Source organism: Pseudoliparis swirei, chromosome 10 (assembly GCF_029220125.1).
Source record: "Pseudoliparis swirei isolate HS2019 ecotype Mariana Trench chromosome 10, NWPU_hadal_v1, whole genome shotgun sequence".
Lineage (NCBI taxonomy): Eukaryota > Metazoa > Chordata > Actinopteri > Perciformes > Liparidae > Pseudoliparis > Pseudoliparis swirei.
In genome coordinates, this window is record NC_079397.1 from 6,542,013 (window position 1) to 6,562,424 (window position 20,412).

Consider the following 20,412-nt stretch of genomic DNA (forward strand, 5'->3'; position numbering starts at 1 on the left):
CATCTTTACTAAACGAGCTTTTAAAAACCCTAAACAATTAAAAGAAAAATGTGTTTTTCAGATCGGACCCTTTGGGAAACACTGGAATGCACCGCAGGCAGCCCTTAAAACCGGTCGGTCAGCATTTCAGGAGTGAAACGTCCACGTACAAAATATAAAGAAGAAGAAGACTCTGGTTGAACCTTCATTAACCCGGCTCCCTTCACCCGCCGTGGCTGATTCCTCAGCAGCGACACACGCAGCGGGTTAAACACGCCTCTGTGAGGAGGAGAGGGGATGTGACGCTGCTCCCAGTACATAGCACCAGACACGCTCTGTCTGCAGCGACAGGCGATCACTTCACCAGCACTTTCACATCTTGGAGCACCGAGCGACTCCCTTTTTCGTTTTTCTTCTTCTTCCTCTGCTTCTTCTTCTCCATCGATTTTGTTTTCTTTCGGGGGTGGAAGGAAAACGCGCCGCGTGGTTTTCTGTAGCTTCACAGCTGGAAAGTTGCTTCCCCCTTGGTCAACGTGGGCATCAGCTCCAAAAGGTTAGCTAGCGAACGTAACGCGGTGTAGGGATATCGTGCACGCTGGTTTCAGGAGCTACGTGCTCTCACACCACTTTATTTCCGGTTCCACTTAAAGGGTAGAACAGCTGGCTTTATCGGCGAGCGAGCGTTTTTTGTTCCATATGTCATGCCCAAATAACCAGACGGCTGACGTGAATGCTACATGCTAACGGCTGCTCCCACATGTCTGCATGTAAAGCCTCGTCTGTACTAAGCTCGCGTCTGCTCTGACAAAAGTTGCGTTTGCGTGCACATTAGTGGATTATTAACACACCTGCACTGCAGTTTTGATGTTTTTTTTGTATTGTTGCAGCTTAAACGGGTTAATATAACGTGTACCTACTTGTTTTAAATGAGTAACAATGGTTATCTGAACCGTTACGAAGACACGGCGGAGACTACACCGATAACGTTATCGGTGTAGCTTTCGGATATGATTGTTCATTTCGTTGCACTTAACTGGTAATGGTGCTGGTTAATTTATGGTTCACGTTAACTGGAAGTCCCTCACGTCTGCGTGTTTAGTTTTTCATGAAAACGCAATATCACTTGTATCGACCAGCACGCCCACACGTTCTGTCGGCATGAACTCGACCTGCACCTGAACGCAACACCAAACTCTCATCAAAACTGCCGAAATAGTTTTGCCTCTGTTATTTTTAATTTCCGTTATATGGAGTAAAACGATATCTTGCATCATAGAGTAAACTAAAGGAGCCTCTCTTCAATTCGGCATGCTTTGTGTCTGTTTTTCATAATACAATAATCTGTTTAACCGGATGTTTGCTCTCCAGGTGAGGGTCTGTGGGGAGGCTAACATGGGGACTAGCATGGTTCATACATGTAACACAGTAGATACAGAGCAAGGCTGCTTCCTATCCACCTTCGTGTAAACGTGTAACGCTGACACGTTGTTAACTAAGGGTGTGCAGTGCAAACGGAGCGAATGTTTGCCAGCTAATGCGAATGCAATGCAGGCCAGTAAGGAGACGTCACTGTTCCAGCCGAGACGACACGTGTGGAGGATGTCGTGTTTTTTTTAGTTTAAAAAACCAAAACGTTTCATTGATATTCCTTTTATCCATTTCCATTTGTTTTATTTGTATGGTATCGTCCGAGCTATCGGTTTAGTTACATGTAAGTGGGTCACCCTGCCAGGTTTTGCTTCACAGGCGCTCACGTGGGGATTATTGCACTGATGTCATACGCCATATGGGCACGATTTAGGTTTTTAAAATATAAATGGCTTTTGTATCATTTAGTAGACATTCGCTCGGCACTAAATCCCAGTAGACATTTTATTTTTTTAACAGTGACGTACATGTTGTTATACATGGTGTTCTCTAATTGTACATAACGGTACGTCTCGTGATGTAATGCGCAGCATTCACACAAACAATGCCTGAATTAAACGTGTAACATTGTGACGGGTTTATTACCGGATTATTATTATTATTGACATTTTTTTTGCAAGCGGATGAAGTGGTCGCAGTTTGCGCCCCCCGCGCATGCGCATTGAGCCGCGGGATGTTGCCGTTGCTATGTTTATGTCTTCTTGTGAGAAGGTCACTGAATCTCTGCCTGGAAAAGTGTTCTTGCAGAGCATCCTTTTAATGTCTTATTTAGCTGTCTAGATTGTCTTGGGCTGCACACTTGATTTGATGTTACTTCTTTATTATTTTTCAGCATGGCAGATTACTTGATCAGCGGTGGTACGGGATACGTCCCTGAAGATGGACTCTCTGCCCAGCAGCTTTTCTCAGTTGGAGATGGCCTTACGTACAAGTAAGTTTCCCTTGCATCACAATCTTTGATTTAGATGTTCCAAGAAATCTCAGTAAAATTTAAATTCATTCAAAGTTAGGTCTCCTTATTTTAAAACCTCAACTGGTGGGTGACGTGTTCGCAGCAGTGCTGTATAATGGCCAACACATTTTGAACCAGCAGATCTGACCAACAGTGCGTTCTCTCCGATGGTCATACGGCTGAAGAGCTATGCTCTAAAGGAGATGGGTTGACTTACAAGTGAGTAGAACAGTCATCTTCAAACTGTTTTGAAACTGTGCTGTTAAAAATCCTTTTGTCTCTCCAAAGAGTGAATTCATAAAGGGGAAGCAAATGACAGTCCTTCCAAAGCAACTTTAATTTGACTGAAACAAACCAATGCCACAAATCTCAATCTGGTGACATTAAAGTACATGAAAGAGAAAGAGTAAAAGGAGGGCTTTTTGTTGGAAATAATCAATATGATTTTAGTCAAGGGGATCAAATTTGCTTCCAGTGGACATAACTGCATGATTACCTTCAACTCACCATCGAAGGGCATAATCTGTCCTGTGAATGCACCATGCATGTCAGAGCAGCTCATGCCCTTTCTTAAAAACACACACTTTTCTTTGATTAAACCACCAATCAAGCACTACTTTCTCTCACCTTTCTAAACCTCACTCGGCTCTGGTACACATTCTGGTGATCAACAAAGTGATGCTTTGTATTTGAACTCATCTTGCATTTTGTCTGAAATTTTCTGACGTGTTCTTTAATAATCCTTGAACTCACCCCCTTTCCATTTCCTTAAACCTAAATGACAAGTAGCAAAGCATTGTGTAACTCGGTTGTCGCGGCTTCGACCTTCTCCTGAATCCATCGCAGTGCTTCTTTACCTGTTGAACAGGCACTAACAACCACTACAATCAATGCTTAAGATGCCCGCTCCACGTTCCCGGAGTAGTCAAATTATAATTCTCGGTAGATAATTCTCCTTATGGCATAATCATCTGCGCAATTTTTTTTACAGTATATACAATTATACTCATCACGCTGCTCCTGCTTTAACAGACGCTAATTGAATAGAAAACGTTAAAAGTGCTTGAGTGTGTCCGCGTGTGATTGAAGGACCTCTCCACGGTAATGAAGTGCATCACCGTCAAAGAAAGGTTTACGCACATGATGGTCTGAATTCACATCACGTGGACTGCAGGAGTGATTGGAGTGGATCGGGTTGGTTCAGCTTCTATCGCCCGATTTCTTAGATGCACATTTCAAATTTCTGACTGTTTTTTTGTAATATACATGTTAAACTTCCAGAATTATTTGATCAACTCTTGGACTCTTATCTCAGGTACTGAATCAAATTCAACAGGATGTTGCTCATTTATCTTTTTTTGTTATGTTCAAGTGAAAAGGAAGTAAGCAACCCAGAGAAAGTGAGACACCGGACAGACAAGTAGAAACAGTACTTTGAGAGAAATGTGTTCCTGTAGCATTTTGAAATTTTTAAAAAACTTCTTGTAAATCAAAGCTGCTTGCGAACTCCACTTTTCGTTCCACCCCATTGGGATTGCCTAGAAAGGGACAGAGATGGATGACTTATGAGTTCCTAGCTGTCTGCTTTCCTTTATGAGGCTAGACGATAAACTGATTTATACACACACACACTGTGAAACACATTTACAAAAGTTAAAGTACCTCCTATGCCGCAGGCTGCTGGTTAAATACTGGGTCACTGCCAGAGCCATTCACGCAAGACTACTTCAACTGTATAATTTTAACTATGTACCGTATAGCATTCAACTACACACTGATCCTTGTGGACTGAACGGTCTGTCCAGGATTTTCACCCATCATGCACAGTCTCTTTTTCATGAATCATTAAATCGGTCTCATCTTTGAAAGCCTTTGTGGTCGAGTCACTTGTCAAAAGTGTCTTCTTAAAACCTAGTTCATGACCTCAGATGTCGGGCTGGCATAACAGCACATACTGGATTACTCATTGTTTTTCTTCTCACATAGCAGATGCATCCCGAGTGCTAACCTGTGTACAAATATGAATAATAATATTTGTGCACCAGTGTCTTTGTCTCGCAAACCAGTCAGTGTGTGAGTCAGACGTACAGATGGTACCCATTGAGATTCGCCCTGTTACAATTACAAAAATCCTGCTTTTGGATATGATTTTTGGAAGAGGGAGTGATTTAAAAAAAAAAAAAAAAAATGTTTAATGCTCAGACAAGAAGAGGCATCAGCACACATGGGGGCAGATCAGTTCAGGCCTCTGGTTGTGATTTGAAATGCTCCCGCTTAGCCTCATGCATTTGTCTACATTTGACAGTCAAAATGAGAACCATAATAAGGCACCACCAAGCCAGTGTTGCCGCTTAGAACTCAAATGCAGCACAGTGAGCTCCAGTGTTGCGCTGACCACAGTCGGTAGGTGCAGCCCCGTGAGCCGCGAATATAGCAGCTGAGGTTTGTGGCTGCTGTTAAATGCGAGCAGATGTGGGCTGGACTTCCCGCGTGTCCCCACGCTGATGTTTGTTTGTGTGTGTGTTTGGGCTCTAAAGTCAGGAGGAAACAAACAGGACTCCGCCCTCGTAGTGACTATTTCAGACCTTCCTTTTCTTCCACCCACACAGAGGTTATGACAACCTGTATTGCTCACCTTCTACCCCCCCCACACACACATACACACACTTCCCCCTTCAAGCTTCCTCCAATGCATCTTTCTGACCTGTCTCTTGCCTGGTATTCACACCCACCTGCAAAAACCTCACGTTCTGGTTCGAAAACAAACGCACCATTCCTGCGTCTCGCTCTTCGCTTTATACAGTCCAAGAGCTGAGTGAGAACAGCTAGCTTTAAAACAAAAAATCAAGTCCAGGACGCAGCGTGTGACCCAGCCACACGGTGTCTGTACTCGGCCACTTTCCTTCCCCACTTAGTAATATTCTGGGAACTGTGAGAGACATAATAGAGTATCCAACAATAGGTTGCAGACTAGTATACTGAAGGAAACCAGTATAAAGGGATCAGGCAATGACGAACCAATTAAATGTCTCACAAATATTAAATAAAAATGTTCTTTATGAAAGAAAAGTAAAAGAGTCTTGTTCAATAGCACTCTCATTCGATTGCTTTACAAATTCACCCTGTTAGCTACTCGTACTGTAGGAATAAGAAAACATGCTCAATTCTATGTTTTTCTTGCAGACATTTTGCAGAATATACCACAAATACTCACCGTTTCAAACACGAGGGGCTCTTTTTCTCTTGGTATTTTAAAGGATGCTTCACACCAGCCATGCAAAGTCACACTGGGCCCTTACTTTACGTCTTGTTTATGTCTTTCAGTGACTTCCTGATATTGCCTGGCTTCATCGACTTCACCTCAGACGAAGTGGTGAGTACACCTACGTGCGAAGGACACATTTGAGATGACAAAAGGGCACGTAAGGTCGTTGGTTGTTTCGGAAGATTGTTGCAAGTATCGCCGAGTCAATCTCTTCCGCACCCGTCCTTGATATTTAATATGTCGGCAGACGAACCGCTCTCGGCCGAGCAGCGTCCTAAACCATCAGCCCTATTGCAGTGGACTTTTTTATTATTAATTAAAGACATTCAATTCAAACACACCTCCAACCCAGACCTCCACCGTGTGTCATAATGGCAGCTCTTACCAAAAAAAAGTCTTGTTTTTGTCCATTTAAAAACCCTCTCCATTATTTCTTCTCTCCCCCGCTGCCTTGCTATTTTTGCCCTCTGTGGTCACCCGCTGGCTGCCGCCTCCCCCGTGTGTTTACACCAGTCTGGTCGGTTTGTCGTCTACATCTCTCGGGCAGATGACGGGAGAGTTAATCTCTGGGCTTCACATGAAATCCCTCTCTTCTGCTTTGTCTCAGCAAGTCCTTTTAATTAATGTATCTCTAAGCTCCCTTTCTCTTCCCTCCCTTCAGTGAGGGCTCTCGATGCTGTGCGGGATGCTTGTCTGCATCGCCATGTCGTCATGGGCCGGTTGACTCGACAGTCTTTTCCATGCCCTATTTTTTCACTGGATAGTGAGTCAATCTATTCAAGCTGGAATAACAAATGCTTCCACATTTGACTCTTGTTGCAGCTTTGAATGCAGCGGTTTATATTCACACAGCGACTCGGTAAATCGGGACAGAAATCTGCAAGGTTCTCGGTCGCTTTTGTGTAAGGGGACGTGAAGAGGGGCCACATGTGCATGGAGGTGCTGTGGGAAATTCTTCGGGTTTGCGATGTTCTCGACCCGCCGTCCTAACTACCGCTCCGTTGAATTTAGCAGGTTAGTGCAGCTGTGCTCTCTAAATGGAGACGTGATGTTAGGACCTGACTCGGCCGTGAACCCCTCGCGATAAGCCTCCACAGTTTATGTCTGGCACCGATAAGGACGGAAAGCTTGGACACCACAGAACCCATTCGATGATTTCCCATGTGCAAAGAATGTCATTGTTTTCACACACACACGGTTGTAGATACAAATAGGGTGACGGCTGTTGTGGGAATCGGCAAGTAGTTACAAGTCGGAGATGCAGCTGTCTGAGAGACTGTGGATTGGATAGCCAATACATCTTATTCACTTTGACTCTGTGACTCGTTTGGTGTCACTGAGTTGTATTGGAGGATATCAACCACTACAGCATACTGACTCTGCCATGTTTAGTCTGACCCCTGGTGGTTCATGTGCAGACCTACAGAAACAAACCTCCTGTAAAGTCATTAAAAAGTGCATTCCCCCCCTCTGTGTCTCTTAGGACCTGACGTCAGCGCTGACCAGGAAGATCACATTGAAGACCCCTCTCATCTCCTCCCCCATGGACACGGTCACAGAGTCGGCGATGGCGATTGCGATGGCGGTGAGACGCTGCTTTGCCAAAACTGCCATTGAGGAAGCATTTTCAATTATCGTCTCTTTCGAGTCTGAAATCCTTTTTTTTTTTTCATAGCTTATGGGAGGCATTGGCATCATTCACCACAACTGCACACCAGAATTCCAAGCCAATGAGGTCCGCAAGGTTAAGGTAAATAATGATGATTACATTATTCTAATGTACAAACATTTCTCTACATTTCATGTCACACTCAGCATTGTGTAGTTAAATCTAATGCTTACTTAACACGTTGGAATTTTAGTAGAATAATGGTTGTTTTCGCCATGGAATACTAGCATACCTGTATAAATCTTAACCAACCTAACTTTACTCTCGCATGGCCTATCCTCTAGTTTATGGTTATTATCTTTCATCTGTGTGTGTGTGATTTGTATCTTAGTTGTTTTTTCTATTTGCTTAGTAACTTGTACTTGTGTCCTGGTAGGATTTTTTTTTTGCGCCGCTTTGCAAAAATAATGAGGGGGATGAGGGGATATAACACTATTAATAATTTGGTTTGATTTCTCTTGGTCTCCAGAGGTTTGAGCAGGGTTTCATCACAGACCCCGTTGTGATGAGTCCGCGCCACACAGTCGGGGATGTGTTCGAGGCCAAACTAAGACACGGCTTCTCTGGTATTCCCGTGACGGAGACGGGCAAAATGGGCAGCAAACTGGTGGGCATCGTCACCTCCCGAGACATCGACTTCCTCTCTGAGAAAGACCACAGCAAGCCTCTGGAGGAGGTGTGCATTGTGATGCTCTTTTTAAGACACTGATCATGCATTAGTTTACAAATGTGTGTCCTCATCATTTGAGTGCTTCCTGCTTGTCATCCCCAAGGCCATGACAAAGAGGGAGGAGTTGGTCGTGGCCCCGGCCGGTGTTACCCTCAAAGAAGCCAATGACATTCTGCAGCGCAGTAAAAAAGGTGAATACAAGTTTGTGTTTGTCGGCAGCTTTTTCTAGTTGGATTTTGATCACTCGTGAAATCTAATAATCTTTTTTTTACTTTCTCCACAACCAGGCAAGCTTCCCATTGTAAATAATAACGACGAGCTGGTGGCCATTATTGCCAGGACGGATCTGAAGAAGAACAGGGACTACCCGCTGGCCTCCAAAGACTCACGCAAGCAGCTGCTGTGTGGCGCCGCCATCGGCACCAGAGAGGACGACAAATACCGGCTGGACCTGTTGGTGCAGGCTGGAGTGGATGTCGTTGTACTGGTGGGTCGTTTGGTAGTGAAGGAGGCGTGGACCAAAGTTAGGTCATTGTTTTGACAACTGACACTTGGGGAGAGTTTACGGTATGTTAATACGGGGGAAATTCCATGACTCGGCATACGATAACTTACTTGGAACTTTAAGTAAATGCGTATCAATATATTGTTATAACAATATTGTCTGAATTAACAAGTATGAAGAAAATAAATGTGCCAGCTTGATATGCACACTGCGTTCATCCTCTGGTCCATGTCAGTGCACTAACTCATGAATGTGTTCGCATCCCCAGGACTCTTCACAAGGCAACTCTGTGTATCAAATCAACATGATCAACTATATAAAACAGAAGTATCTAGAATTACAAGTGGTGGGAGGAAATGGTGAGTTTCGCTTGTTGCTGTTGCCTAATGACTTTGATTTAGGTTTTTTTTGCCAGCCTTTTTATAATGCCAACAAAATGTATTAGTTTGCAAAAAAATATCTGTCCTCTTTTCTTTTCTTTTTTCAGTGGTCACAGCAGCTCAGGCCAAGAATCTGATCGACGCTGGTGTCGATGCTCTGAGAGTCGGCATGGGCTGCGGCTCCATCTGCATCACGCAGGAAGGTACTCTACCTTCTTTGCTCAATGCCATCCCATAAACAGTCGCACTATGTTTTCTCTTTTTGATACCAGCGAACTGGAAATTAAATTAATCTCAATTAATTGAACGCTACAGTGGAGAGAAAAAAGGATGCTTATTGCTAATGCTAAAAAAAGAAAACCCTGAGACCATCCTAGTTGTCATGGTGATCTGCCAAGGCCTCGTTCTCGGTAACCATGGGGATCGGCCTCTCGTGCTCACACTGGGTCACGTTCCCCATCAAGAACGGCGGAGACGTGTTGCAGCAGAAGGACATGAACCCCAACATAACTCCCATTAATAACCACTGAATGCTGCTTTTTATCGTACAAGTGGATTTCTGTTGGCCCCCAGGTCGGATGCGGCCTACCGGCGTGTTCTTTTTTTTTAGCTCTTCTGTTTCCATGGCAGTCATGTCAGATATGCTTTCTGTCTTCTAGTCATGGCATGTGGAAGGCCCCAGGGGACCTCGGTGTACAAGGTAGCCGAGTACGCCAGGCGCTTCAGTGTGCCCGTCATCGCCGACGGAGGCATTCAGACCGTGGGCCACGTGGTGAAGGCTCTGTCTCTCGGAGCGTCGACTGGTGAGATCTCAAAGATTACGACATGGAGAGGGTTCTGACATTGTGCAAAGAAAGGCCTTATCTCCGAGTCACATTTCATACATTTTCTTAATCCTGGAGAAATCCGGTCTTCACAGCGGCAATGCAGTTAGGTCGGGTAATACAAGCCCACAGATAATTCTCTCTCCCGTCTCCCACTCCAGTAATGATGGGCTCGCTGCTAGCGGCAACCACTGAGGCTCCAGGGGAGTACTTCTTCTCAGACGGCGTTCGGCTGAAAAAGTACCGTGGCATGGGCTCCCTGGATGCGATGGAGAAGAGCACCAGCAGCCAGAAACGCTATTTCAAGTATGCGGGAGGCTAAGCAAAGGAACGCCACATTCCAAGAGCGGCTGTTAAATGCTTTAAATTACCTAGGAGGAATATTGATTAACGTCTTTCCACAGTGAGGGCGACAACGTAAAGGTAGCCCAGGGTGTGTCGGGCTCCATCCAGGACAAGGGCTCCATCCACAAGTTCGTCCCTTACCTGATAGCTGGTATCCAGCACGGCTGCCAGGACATCGGGGCAAAGAGTCTCTCTGTCCTCCGGTGAGTAGCGTGTGTGTGAGTCACTGGTCATAATGCAGAAGGTCACTTTGATGTGCTTCATGTCGGACCATCTTTCTATCTTTTACAGTTCCATGATGTACTCTGGAGAGCTGAAGTTCGAAAAGAGGACCATGTCGGCACAGGTGGAGGGAGGTGTTCATGGACTCCACTCGTAAGTAAAACGGAAGAAGAACGCTGTTTTTTTTGCATTGAACCGTACATTTTTTCTGCCAATCCTATTAACACTTTATTCTGGGACAATACAGTTTTTACTTTGTCCTGTGTAGGAATCATGCACAAAGAAACAGACATCCTTCTTTTTAAAAGGAAGTTGGACGGAGTTGTTGTGGTAGAAACAACATGTCTGTTGTTTTTTTTTTTTACAGTGAGAGGAGGTTATTTCAGTCCCAGAGGCAGGAAAAGAAACACTCAGCTGTGTCGCCTTTTGATTTCATCCTCATGTTGCTAAGAAACAGTCTGGCTCCAGTATTACTGCTCCTCCTGTTCATCGATGGCATTGGCAACGCTTCAATGGAAAATAAAGCTGCTCTAGACGGGACGATGCTATTGGTCCCCAGACTTTATGTCCGTGTGTTTCTTAGAGACACTTTTTGCAAATGCAATTACGCAGATTTCTGCTAAATGCATTTAAAAAAACATGTTGCCAGGTCACGTAAGTTACTGAGTGAAATTGACTCGGTTAATGTACTTGTTGCAGCAATACTTTGATTTGCATGCGCTGATTTCTCTCCTGATTTTTCTCTGCCTCCACAGTTACGAGAAGCGGCTTTACTGAGCAGGGTGCAGCATGATGGAGCAAGTCTCTCTCCAACAGCAGATGGAGTGCAGACCATCGGTGCACGTCTAACAGTTAGTTCTGCTAAAAAACACCCACTGCGCCCTCTCGTATCCACCGTTACTCTCCTCTTTGATCCCAGCCGGTGGATGGAGGCACAGTATCAAAGTGAGAATCCTCAAACCGACTCTTCCCCCCCCCCCCCCCCCCCTGAACGCCTGAGATTTTGCACCCAAGAAGCGGCGCATCAGGGTTTTTTCGGAGTGACACGCCTGCATCATGAGTTTGCAGCCAATCCCAATTTAGCATGCGTGTTGACGGGAGTGAGTGGATGAGCTGTGTGTGGGTGGTGAATCGAGGGTCTGACTGAGTTAAAAATGTGTCTAGGGACAACGATCGTGAAGGCGCACTGTGTTTAGTTGTTATTAGAAAGTGTAAAACGGCCGTGGCGAAGATCACATCAGCATCCGATCTGGCTTTTTTCCTTTTGGGATCCACGTTTACAGCACGCTCCCCTGAAGCCGCTCACATCCCAGCTCTTAAACGCACCAGTACATGCAGAAAACGAGTATGTTGTACTTCTATGTGAAGTGTATTGGTGTTTCACGGCAATCCTACTTTTTCCTTTCTTTTTTCCCCTCAATTTTTAAGTCATTTAAGGTATACGCTACTTTATGAACAGTAGCCGTTTATATTTCAGCGCGTCTTGTTTACTTCTCCCGTATCGTGGATCAAGAGGTACGAGATATTGGCCGTGCCGATGTTCCTGTTGACTGTGTGTCCGTCAGTGCCCCCTTCAATCAATAGACTGTCCCCGGACCCCCAGTCTTAACCTTCTGTGGGCCTTTTGTTCATTTTCCCTTCAACGACACCGTGGCAGATAATCAGTGTCCCGTTTGAGTGCGTATTGTTCATATGTTGAGCATGGAAGGGATCAACAGCTGAAGGTATGTCGGAAGAAGAGGAAAAATAACAACCTAAAATGTATTGCATCAATCAAGAATAGTTCAAAAGGAGGACTATGTCTCTGCCCGTAATTTGAATACTTTTAGATGAAACAGACTTTATATTGAACCTGTATACTCTTGGGGGGGCTTTGAATTGCGCATGACGTGTTTTGATATGCATGGTAGTTTTTTCACGAAGCCAACCATGGTTGTATTTATATCCTGCGTTACTGTAATTGCATATATACTGCCAAGTGTCTACGCTTCCTCTGACACCTTTTTTCTTTTTGTAATTTCAAAAACCAGAATTGGTGCAAGGAGTCGCTCGTTACCTAGTCACTTCATTCCCGCTTTCTCCACAGTGTGGCATAGGTCGTCTGTGACTGTTTTATGTTCTTTCTAAATTAATTTTTTTCTTTATACCAGAGATATGCCTTGAAACAGGGATGGATAAAGGCTGCATGACAGCTCAGTAAAAAAGCAGAATGCTACACACCCTCTCACCCTCTTCTTTCTTTAAAACTGTATTGCTTGTGTTTATCATTCAGCTTATGTAGGAGTAGGCTTTTCTAACGTTCATACTGGATACCCTTCTGGCCAGATGTCATTGTTGTTGTTTTTTAGAACATCTCCCAGATTGTAAAGAGTTGAATTGAATCCTCTACCGTGGTAATGTATTGACCCTGAACAGGGTTCACTTGACAACAACAAAAAGGCCTTGCAATTGGACGAAATTGCAAAATAGATGTACATGAAAATATATGGAGAAATATATACCTATATCCGGTTGGAAATGACTGCTGCTTGTTTTCAGTTTCCCGATCTAAAGATATGATTCAGGTTTTTGTTTTAAATGTCTTATTTGTAAAGTAAATAATAATCATTTTTTTATTTTAGTACTGGGTTCTGTTAGTCCATCTAAAAAGCACAGGTATAGTGAGAAGTGGGATATTAGGTTTACATTTGTTTTTATTTTTTCTGCTGCACTTTTTGTATGATTTTACCTGCAAGATATTGTGAAGCCCCTACAAGTTGCCAGAAGTAGCTTCTGCAACCCAAACATTAAGCGTTGGCTTTTTAGATGGACAGAAAAGACTCAGTATTCATTCAAATCGGTTGGGATTTTTGAGAAATATCACTTAAGCACATGTTTACAGTAAAACACTCGACAATGTTTTGTTGCTTTTGCTTTCAATATGGTCAAACAAAGAATAAATAAATCCAACAAGTATAGACTCATGTCTTCTTGAATATGAGCTCCAGTCACATTGCTTGTCACTTCGAACCTTCAGTAAAAGAAACCACATTTTTAGAAAAGACACTTTATTAAACAATGTGTTTAGCAAAGTTATGTTTGAACATAAATAAATTGGTAAGTCATATAAGATGCTGCCAGTGTATGTAGAAGCACAGTCCGTTGGTGATAATTGATAAGGTAACATATGGTGTGTTTTCCAGTAGAGGGAGCTGCGTCACCAGAACTGCACGTAAGATGTGTGGCATAGAGTGGAGTTTATAGTTTGAAAAACTTAAGAGCAATCTCATATTTGACGTGAGATTTAATGAAAATGTTCTTCTGCTGAAATGGATAACCTAAGACTTCAGTAGTATTTAATAAGTGCTTAATTTTAGTCACAGTACAGTAGTATCATTTGGAATGTTGGAATGCAATAAAAACATTTGTACAAATAGATTTCTCCACTCAATAAAATGCCACTATTCTTTTGACTATCAAACCTCACCAGCCTTAATCAAACATGGAAAAGTTACAAATTACCATTTGGCTTTTGACATTCTTGGCACTTAGACATTCACTAATTACCACATAAGAAATCTCATCAAACCTCCAAAAGCTTTATTTTGGCAGCTATAGGTTTTATGGCGCAAGCAAAAGCTACCATGCACTACCAAATAGGCTGTAAAAAAAACCTTAACAGTCACCCTTCTTACTAATTCCTCTATGTAACCCTTGTTTGACCACACTGTCCTTTTCATAAATCAATAGTCTCGCTGCAGTTGCTCAAAGCATCCATTTGTCTACAAACACCGATGAACTCCTGCTGCGCGGAGCGGTCGGCCTCGGACGACATGTCCATGTCCAGGCTCTCTTGTGAGGCCGCGCCCAGTGTATGATAGTGCCTCTGTGGGTCAGCGTGGCCGTTGCCCCCTTGCTGCTGAGCGCGTCTCTCTAGGCTTGGACAAAGGACCAGTGACGAGCCTCCGAAAGAATCTCGGAAGAGGGAACTGGAGGAAGAGCTGCCCCGCCAACGTTCAGGAGATGAGCAGCTGGAGGACGAGGACACGGAGGGAGATGTTGGAGCGCCTGCAATGGTGTCTCCGTGAGGTTGGGCGCGAGAGGGCTGGGGTAGCAAGGTCATCTCCACGCAGGAAGAGGTTCGATAGAGGCCAGGGTCGGCTGAGACGGGATCGCAGAGGCCGTTGCATTGAAGTGCACAGTGGTTGTTTATTGCTAGATCGCTGCAGCGAACAGGCCTCTCGGGGCGAAAGAGGCTCATGGGAAATAGGGCTGAATCGCTGAAGAGCGCCTCGTCTATGCTGCGGCGCAGGTTGATGGGCGAAGGTGGCCGCAGGTCTGTGGTGGAGTCACTGGTATACGAGGATCTCCCTGAGGGTTCTCCGCATCCCCCGTTCCCAGGTTTTCCTGAACCCTGCAAATCCAAGTCCAGGTCTCGGTATGCCAAAGCCCGGTTGCTGTGGTAGAGGAGGTCCAGGCCGTTAATACTGTGGCCAAGCCTCTCATCCACCAGAGTGTAAAGAGGAAGGCTCTCTATCTCTCCGAGCCCAGCGGTATCAACGATTGCGAGCTTCTCTTGCTGGCTCAGGGTCCATTGGTAGCTCCCAGGCAGGATGGGCGACTTGGACGCCAACAGTTCCGTCCAGCAGCTTCCTGCAGATGTCAGGTGGTCAGAACAGTAGACCGGTTGCGCTACCACCACGGCTAAGGTGAGACAAACCCCGAGCTCACATAGTCTGCAGCTAAATTGGAAAGCCCACCAGGGCCACGGGTGAAAGACCTCCTCTCCACCCGTGACGCCCAGAGCGTTGAGCATTGCATACAACTGCAATCCCGCACACGCCAAACAAAAGAATGCTGAAACGCAAACGGTTCCAGCTGCCCGGTTCCAGTCTCGGCTCTCGGCGAAGGGGCAGCGGTTGTAACGCTCAGCGGGTGTCGGAGACGTGTTATTCAGGTGGTAGATGTGCTTCGAATCTGCCCGCACGTAGATGTAGAACACAAAATAGGCGGCAGATAGAAATGTGGCCAGTGCAACAAAGGTCCCACGGGAGATGAGTGCGAGAAAGAGGCAATGGGGAGGCTTCTCCTGGTAGAACTGCAGTAATGTCACCGGTCCGAACGCAGCCCCAAAGTGCACGGCGACCAGGCAGGCGAGGAAACAGGGTCTCTGGAAAGTTGAGTAGGAGAGCTGCATCCTTGAGCGCATGGAGAGGAGAAGGAAAACCAGGCCGAACGCTGCGGTCAAGCAGGGGAACGGTGCCTCGTAGAGTATCAGCGAGGCCTCTGGAGAGGGCAAGCGGTCCTCGTGGCCGTAGGCGTCGTACAGGAGGGAGAACGATCTGGTGCAACCGGCGGCGAGTAGGAACAGACTGACCAGGGCAAAGTAGCCACAGCCGGAGGGGCACCGCAGAGGCAAGCAGAGCAGGTTGAGGGCCGAGGCCAGCGTTAGCATCGCAAAGACGCAACCGGCGCCGTAGACATGTGCCTCCCAGGCCACGCCCCAATCTGCCATGGCGCTGTTCCAGTCGGTGTACAGCGGCACCAACATGGGTGGGGCCGGGATCAGGAAGGGGTTGGCTGATTGGTTCGCGGCGGTGGTGTTTTGTGTGGGCGTGACGTCCGCGGAGGTCGTTGCGTCCCAGGCATCGGAGACTTTGCAGATCCCGGAGCGCTCTTGATTGCAGTCTGGAAGCAAGGTGGCGTCGCTGTCCACCTGGTTGTAGTTCCAGTCGTCAGTGGGCACAGGGATATCGGGAGCATCTGGGGAGGGAAATACAATCAGAAATCCGTCAGATCAAATTTGCGTGATATAACCTGAACCTCCTAACCCGATATTTGGAGTAATTCAAATGAGAACAAGACAGTAAAAATGACATCAACTACTTTTCATTCTCTTAAAAGCATACTAATCGTCCGCTTATGAGAATACACAGAAGCATTTAATCAAGGTTCAAACTCTCTGAGCCGGACACGACATTGGCTCAGATCCAGGAGAGTGAAAGCGTGCTTTCTGCCTCATGTGCTAATCCTGTTTAGAAGCTTGTAGGAAGGCAACTTCGTACTGAGCGGATCTCAAATCAAAGGGTGTGTGTGAGTGTGTGAGGGTGTGTGTATGTCTGTGTGTGTGTGTGTGTGAGCCACCCTCAGAACCACAGAGCTGGTTTTGTCTTGCATTACTACATAAGCCATCTGGATTTTCCATGCAAGCACAGTTATAATTATGATTGTCTTCGACGTGTTTTAGCACTGCAAAGGAAATGGTTTAGCTTTTGAATCTAAAGGGTAACCATGTGTGTGTTTTCTTGATCAACAGAGACGCCTGCAAAGCTCATCTGGGCCGTACATGTTTATGTAGTTCAATTCCTGGAGGAGGTCTTGATGGGACGTTGCAAAAGTGGCGTCACACAGCATAATGCCTCACAGATGGGCTAAATGACTTTTAAGCCTCCTCGTCTCCACTTCGGTGACCTTGATCTTTTTCACGAAACATCACCATCACCTACGCACACGCTATCTTTCCACCCCGGGAAAAAACATATTTAGACCTTCCGACTAATTATGTCAGCTAAATACCTTTACCCTTTAAAAAAGAAAAATGAAGGTTGTCGGATGCAGCAGAGGAGGAGAAGCGGCTTCCAACAGCGTCTCCATCATTTGCACATTCACACAATCACTCCGAAATAAAGAGCCAGGTGTCAAATGACCGTGATAAACTGACAGCGCGGTATTTCACACACCAGGCAGGTTTAGTGAAGTGTGCGTTCATTAATATATTTTTCTGTAATATGTTTTCTGTGTTTTTTTTCCTGTAAACATGTTCACACCCCAAAAAGCAATGTCGTAACGAAAAAATAAGGGTTTAATTAAATATTTCCCCCAAAGCCTGGAGACGACGTTATATCTGGTGGTGATTCTTTGTGCCAGTATAGAAAGTTAAATGTGCAGACGGCAGCACCGCAAAACTCCGCCATCTCTGCGTATAGATTGAAGATCGAGATTGAAGTCTAATTTGTGTCCTATATAAAACTAAAAGCAGGATGTATGTGGTTGCGTGCATTTTTTGTTTTAAGTCTTTCTCATCTGTCTTTTCATGTTTTTATTATGGGTTGTATTCTTGTGTTTCCCATCCCACCCTGTGCTGGTCCCCCAATTCACTCCTTTGTTTTTGATATCCCTTAAAAAAGGGGAAACTCCCATAGGTGGGTTTGTTATTTTTAAACCGGGTCAGTTTTCTGCCAGCCCTGATTATAACAAGTCTCTTTCTATGTTTTATGTTTTCTGCTTCTGCTGCCTCCCCCCCACCACCATTTAAATAAACCCAATGCATGGCAGCTGCGGTTTTCCTTCATGTTTAACATGTGACAGTCTCTATGGAGGAGAACGAAATGGCTCTCACGTTGTGTCTATGTGTGCTCATATTGGAGCTGAACAAAGCTTTGCTCTCCTGCCTCCGATCCCGAGGAGGATTTTGACGAGTGCCTTGGCGCTGCCCCTGCTGTCTGCCTGTTTCTGACCAAGTCTTGAAAATTCTTCCTCATTTGTCTCCTGACCCCAGACTGAATCACTGTCAAGCTCGAGGAAATAGGACCGCACTGTCAGAGGCCGGTGCATCTTTCACTGTAGCACAACACAGCAGAGTTATTTCACACATCCTGAGCTGTCTTATGAAGGTTCATCACATTCTCAACAGGAGCAATCACGTGGATTGAAGAGGCTTTGTTTGAAAAATAAATTTAAAAAACATTGTTTTTTAATTAAACCCTGGTGAATCTTTAAACGCAAAAGCTGAAATGCTGTTGAGATCGCTCCCTTGTGCATCATTCTCACAATGATTCTTCAGCGCCCCACTAGGCTGTATTATTATGAGCAAATATGGCAGGGAAGAGAATAAGACGGATACGTGTGAACGTCAGTCGGTACATTCAGACGGGCCACACATTCACACGCTGCTGCGCCGCCGCCATTAAGTCTGTTTAGCAGCTGGACTAAACATACTGTTCCATATTGACATTCAATATGCCAGAAAGGAAGGACTAAATTATAAACGCAGTGACTGATTCAAAAATCACAAGTGCCCAGAGGTGATTTGTTGAAAGTTAAAACATTAGCAGCTTGAAATGAAGTGATTCACTATGTCAGTGCTGCAGTAAACCTGCACTGTTTCACTGCGCCTGACAATGTCGTCCTATCAAAACAGACAGTAAGTACCCGGGTGGGAAATGTGGCCGGAGTGTAAAATAAACACACGGCTGCCGGCGTTCTGAATGTGAGGGCCGCTGATAGAGTAGGTGGGGTTCAGCTCAGTGGTGTGCCAATGACTCGTCTCTCCGTTTGTTTACTTTTCCAGGGCCGCGACGTTGATTTTGGATGCCTGTCGGGCCGTGTGGAAAACGTGACGAGTCTTGAATTCGTGCCATGTTTTGTTCGATGTAATGTCACATCTGAGCGGCCTCCGCGGGGTTCGGTTATGCGGTGGCTGCAGTCAGGATGGATCACAGCGTTACGTTGCAATGAGTGCTGCCCGGTCACCTGACACATGTGGGACCGAGTCCGTCCATGCTGGGGACAGTACACAAACCAACAGGAGACAGACACAGACTCAGAGGTCATTTGAACTTATAAAAAAGGCTTACATATTATCTTTAAAGACCTGGAATATGAGTTCCACTGACTGTACACTAACTGCTCAGCAACAAACGGCAGACAGACACAGTTAGCGACCAGCTGGGGGACATCGTGGAGCATTAAGCACCTAAAGAGACGGATGTTTCTCTCTGGAGTTGGTTGACTAACAGCTGAGCTAAGAAAGAGTGAATATTAGACAGAGGCACAGTGGGCTACTTAGGCACAGCACCATGCTAACCCTAGCATGGCAACACATTCACAGTGCTAACAGGCTGAGGTTTAGCATGTTCACCATCTATAGAGGTAAAAAAATAAAAAAGAGATGCTTACTATGAATATTTGATTTAAGATTCAGTTTAAATTAAAAGAAGATAAGATCTTAGAGCATTCTTAAGATGATTCACTAATGTATACATAGGCTAACGATCGCACAGAGTCTAAAAGATAATTTAACGAAAAATGTCGGAAAATCATGAAGATGATTTGAATCCTCAAAATCATTAATTTTGATGAGTGGTTTAATTTTGGTCTCAGTGGAAACACTATTAGTGCACTGGGTCTTAATTTCTTTAGGTTCTGCTAATAAATCTCAGAAGGTCTCACGGAAAGCATCTTAATCTGCAGACCAGCGAATGTAATAAAGATGAAGGATTCCTCTGGTTGTAAATGAGCAGCAAACCCACACACTCATCTCCTAATTGGATGTTTGTTGATTCGGCGTCGTGAAACTGAGTGCTCCATGTAGTTTCTCATCTGGTTACCGTCATCTTTAATTTGGCTCACCTTAGAAAAAGCAATTTAGCAGGAGCTCACGGAGAAGTTATATCGTGCATACTGAGGAGCAGCCAGGTGTGTGCAGACTAGTTCATCTGCATCCAGAACACTTGCTTAAAGCAAAGTCCATTAAAGCAAATGGGAGAGTTTGTACGCTAGCAGTACATTTGTTTATGTGCTGCCAATGTGACCCACAGCAGATCTTTGCTTTCGGCAGACAGACTACGAACGTTATTGTTTCACTCACTCACTTGTGACAGACCAAGATAGAAAGAGACCCGTATAGCTGCCCCTCATCAGCCGGTGGCACATTTGACAGATCTATTTTTGAACATCACTTGACGACTTCTGCTATTCTGGGCAAGGTAATGTGGGTTACATCTGCTCCTGTCAACTGGGCTGAAAGTGAATCTTTTAAATGAACGTGTTCTACCCGAAGCCAAGTTCAGGATGATAGACTAATATAGAATAGAATAGAATGATAGGCCTACATCATGTTTTCATAAAGGGGCTCAGTGCAAAATTCAGGACATTTCTTTGGCCTCCATACAGCGCTCACCGCGGTGACGGCTGAGCTAAAGTCAGGGCTCTCAAGTGTCACGCATTGAGCGTGACACTCACGCATTTCGGTCTTAAGTCACGCACTCCCGCCACACATCATATTTCTCACGCTGAAAAAAACTCGGCTATTTAATGTTTTAATGTGACGCAGCGCGCAAACATGAGCTGGCCGCGCTGCCCTCACCGTGGAGGAATCAAGCGCTCCCCTGGAGTTCTGCTGTGAGGAGACAC

General features: G+C 45.1%; 2 protein-coding genes across 7 annotated transcripts in view; one reads left to right on the forward strand and one right to left on the reverse strand.

Moving 5' to 3' along the window:
* Window positions 1–309: 309 nt before the first annotated feature.
* Window positions 310–13,192, forward strand: impdh1b (IMP (inosine 5'-monophosphate) dehydrogenase 1b). Of its 3 annotated transcripts, none has more exons than XM_056425299.1 (16): window positions 310–532; window positions 2,240–2,338; window positions 2,498–2,578; window positions 5,684–5,732; window positions 7,108–7,209; window positions 7,300–7,374; window positions 7,763–7,969; window positions 8,067–8,154; window positions 8,251–8,450; window positions 8,737–8,827; window positions 8,956–9,051; window positions 9,508–9,651; window positions 9,834–9,978; window positions 10,077–10,220; window positions 10,309–10,392; window positions 10,995–13,192. In XM_056425299.1, the coding sequence occupies exons 2-16, from the start codon at window positions 2,241–2,243 to the stop codon at window positions 11,014–11,016; spliced, it is 1,626 nt and encodes a 541-aa protein (XP_056281274.1). In that variant the 5' UTR covers window positions 310–532; window position 2,240; the 3' UTR covers window positions 11,017–13,192. The 3 variants fall into 3 exon arrangements, with proteins under 3 accessions (XP_056281274.1, XP_056281275.1, XP_056281276.1); XM_056425300.1 differs by having other exon boundaries at window positions 2,501–2,578; XM_056425301.1 differs by lacking the exon at window positions 2,498–2,578.
* Window positions 12,876–20,412, reverse strand: part of prrt4b (proline rich transmembrane protein 4b) — a 31,462-nt gene continuing 23,925 nt past the window's right edge. For all 4 annotated transcript variants that reach the window (XM_056425286.1, XM_056425287.1, XM_056425288.1 and 1 more), the window contains one exon: window positions 12,876–15,981. In XM_056425286.1, coding sequence (XP_056281261.1) covers window positions 13,955–15,981 — 2,027 coding nt within the window. In that variant the 3' untranslated portion in view covers window positions 12,876–13,954. The remainder of the gene's footprint in view (window positions 15,982–20,412) is intronic.

Excerpts from the sequence above, each read along its gene's own strand:
- impdh1b (XM_056425299.1), top strand. The coding sequence starts at position 2,241 with ATGGCAGATTACTTGATCAGCGGTGGTACGGGATACGTCCCTGAAGAT. Across the intron at positions 9,052-9,507 it reads CATCTGCATCACGCAGGAAG|TCATGGCATGTGGAAGGCCC; the intron begins GTACTCTACCTT and ends TCTGTCTTCTAG. Across the intron at positions 9,979-10,076 it reads AGCCAGAAACGCTATTTCAA|TGAGGGCGACAACGTAAAGG; the intron begins GTATGCGGGAGG and ends GTCTTTCCACAG.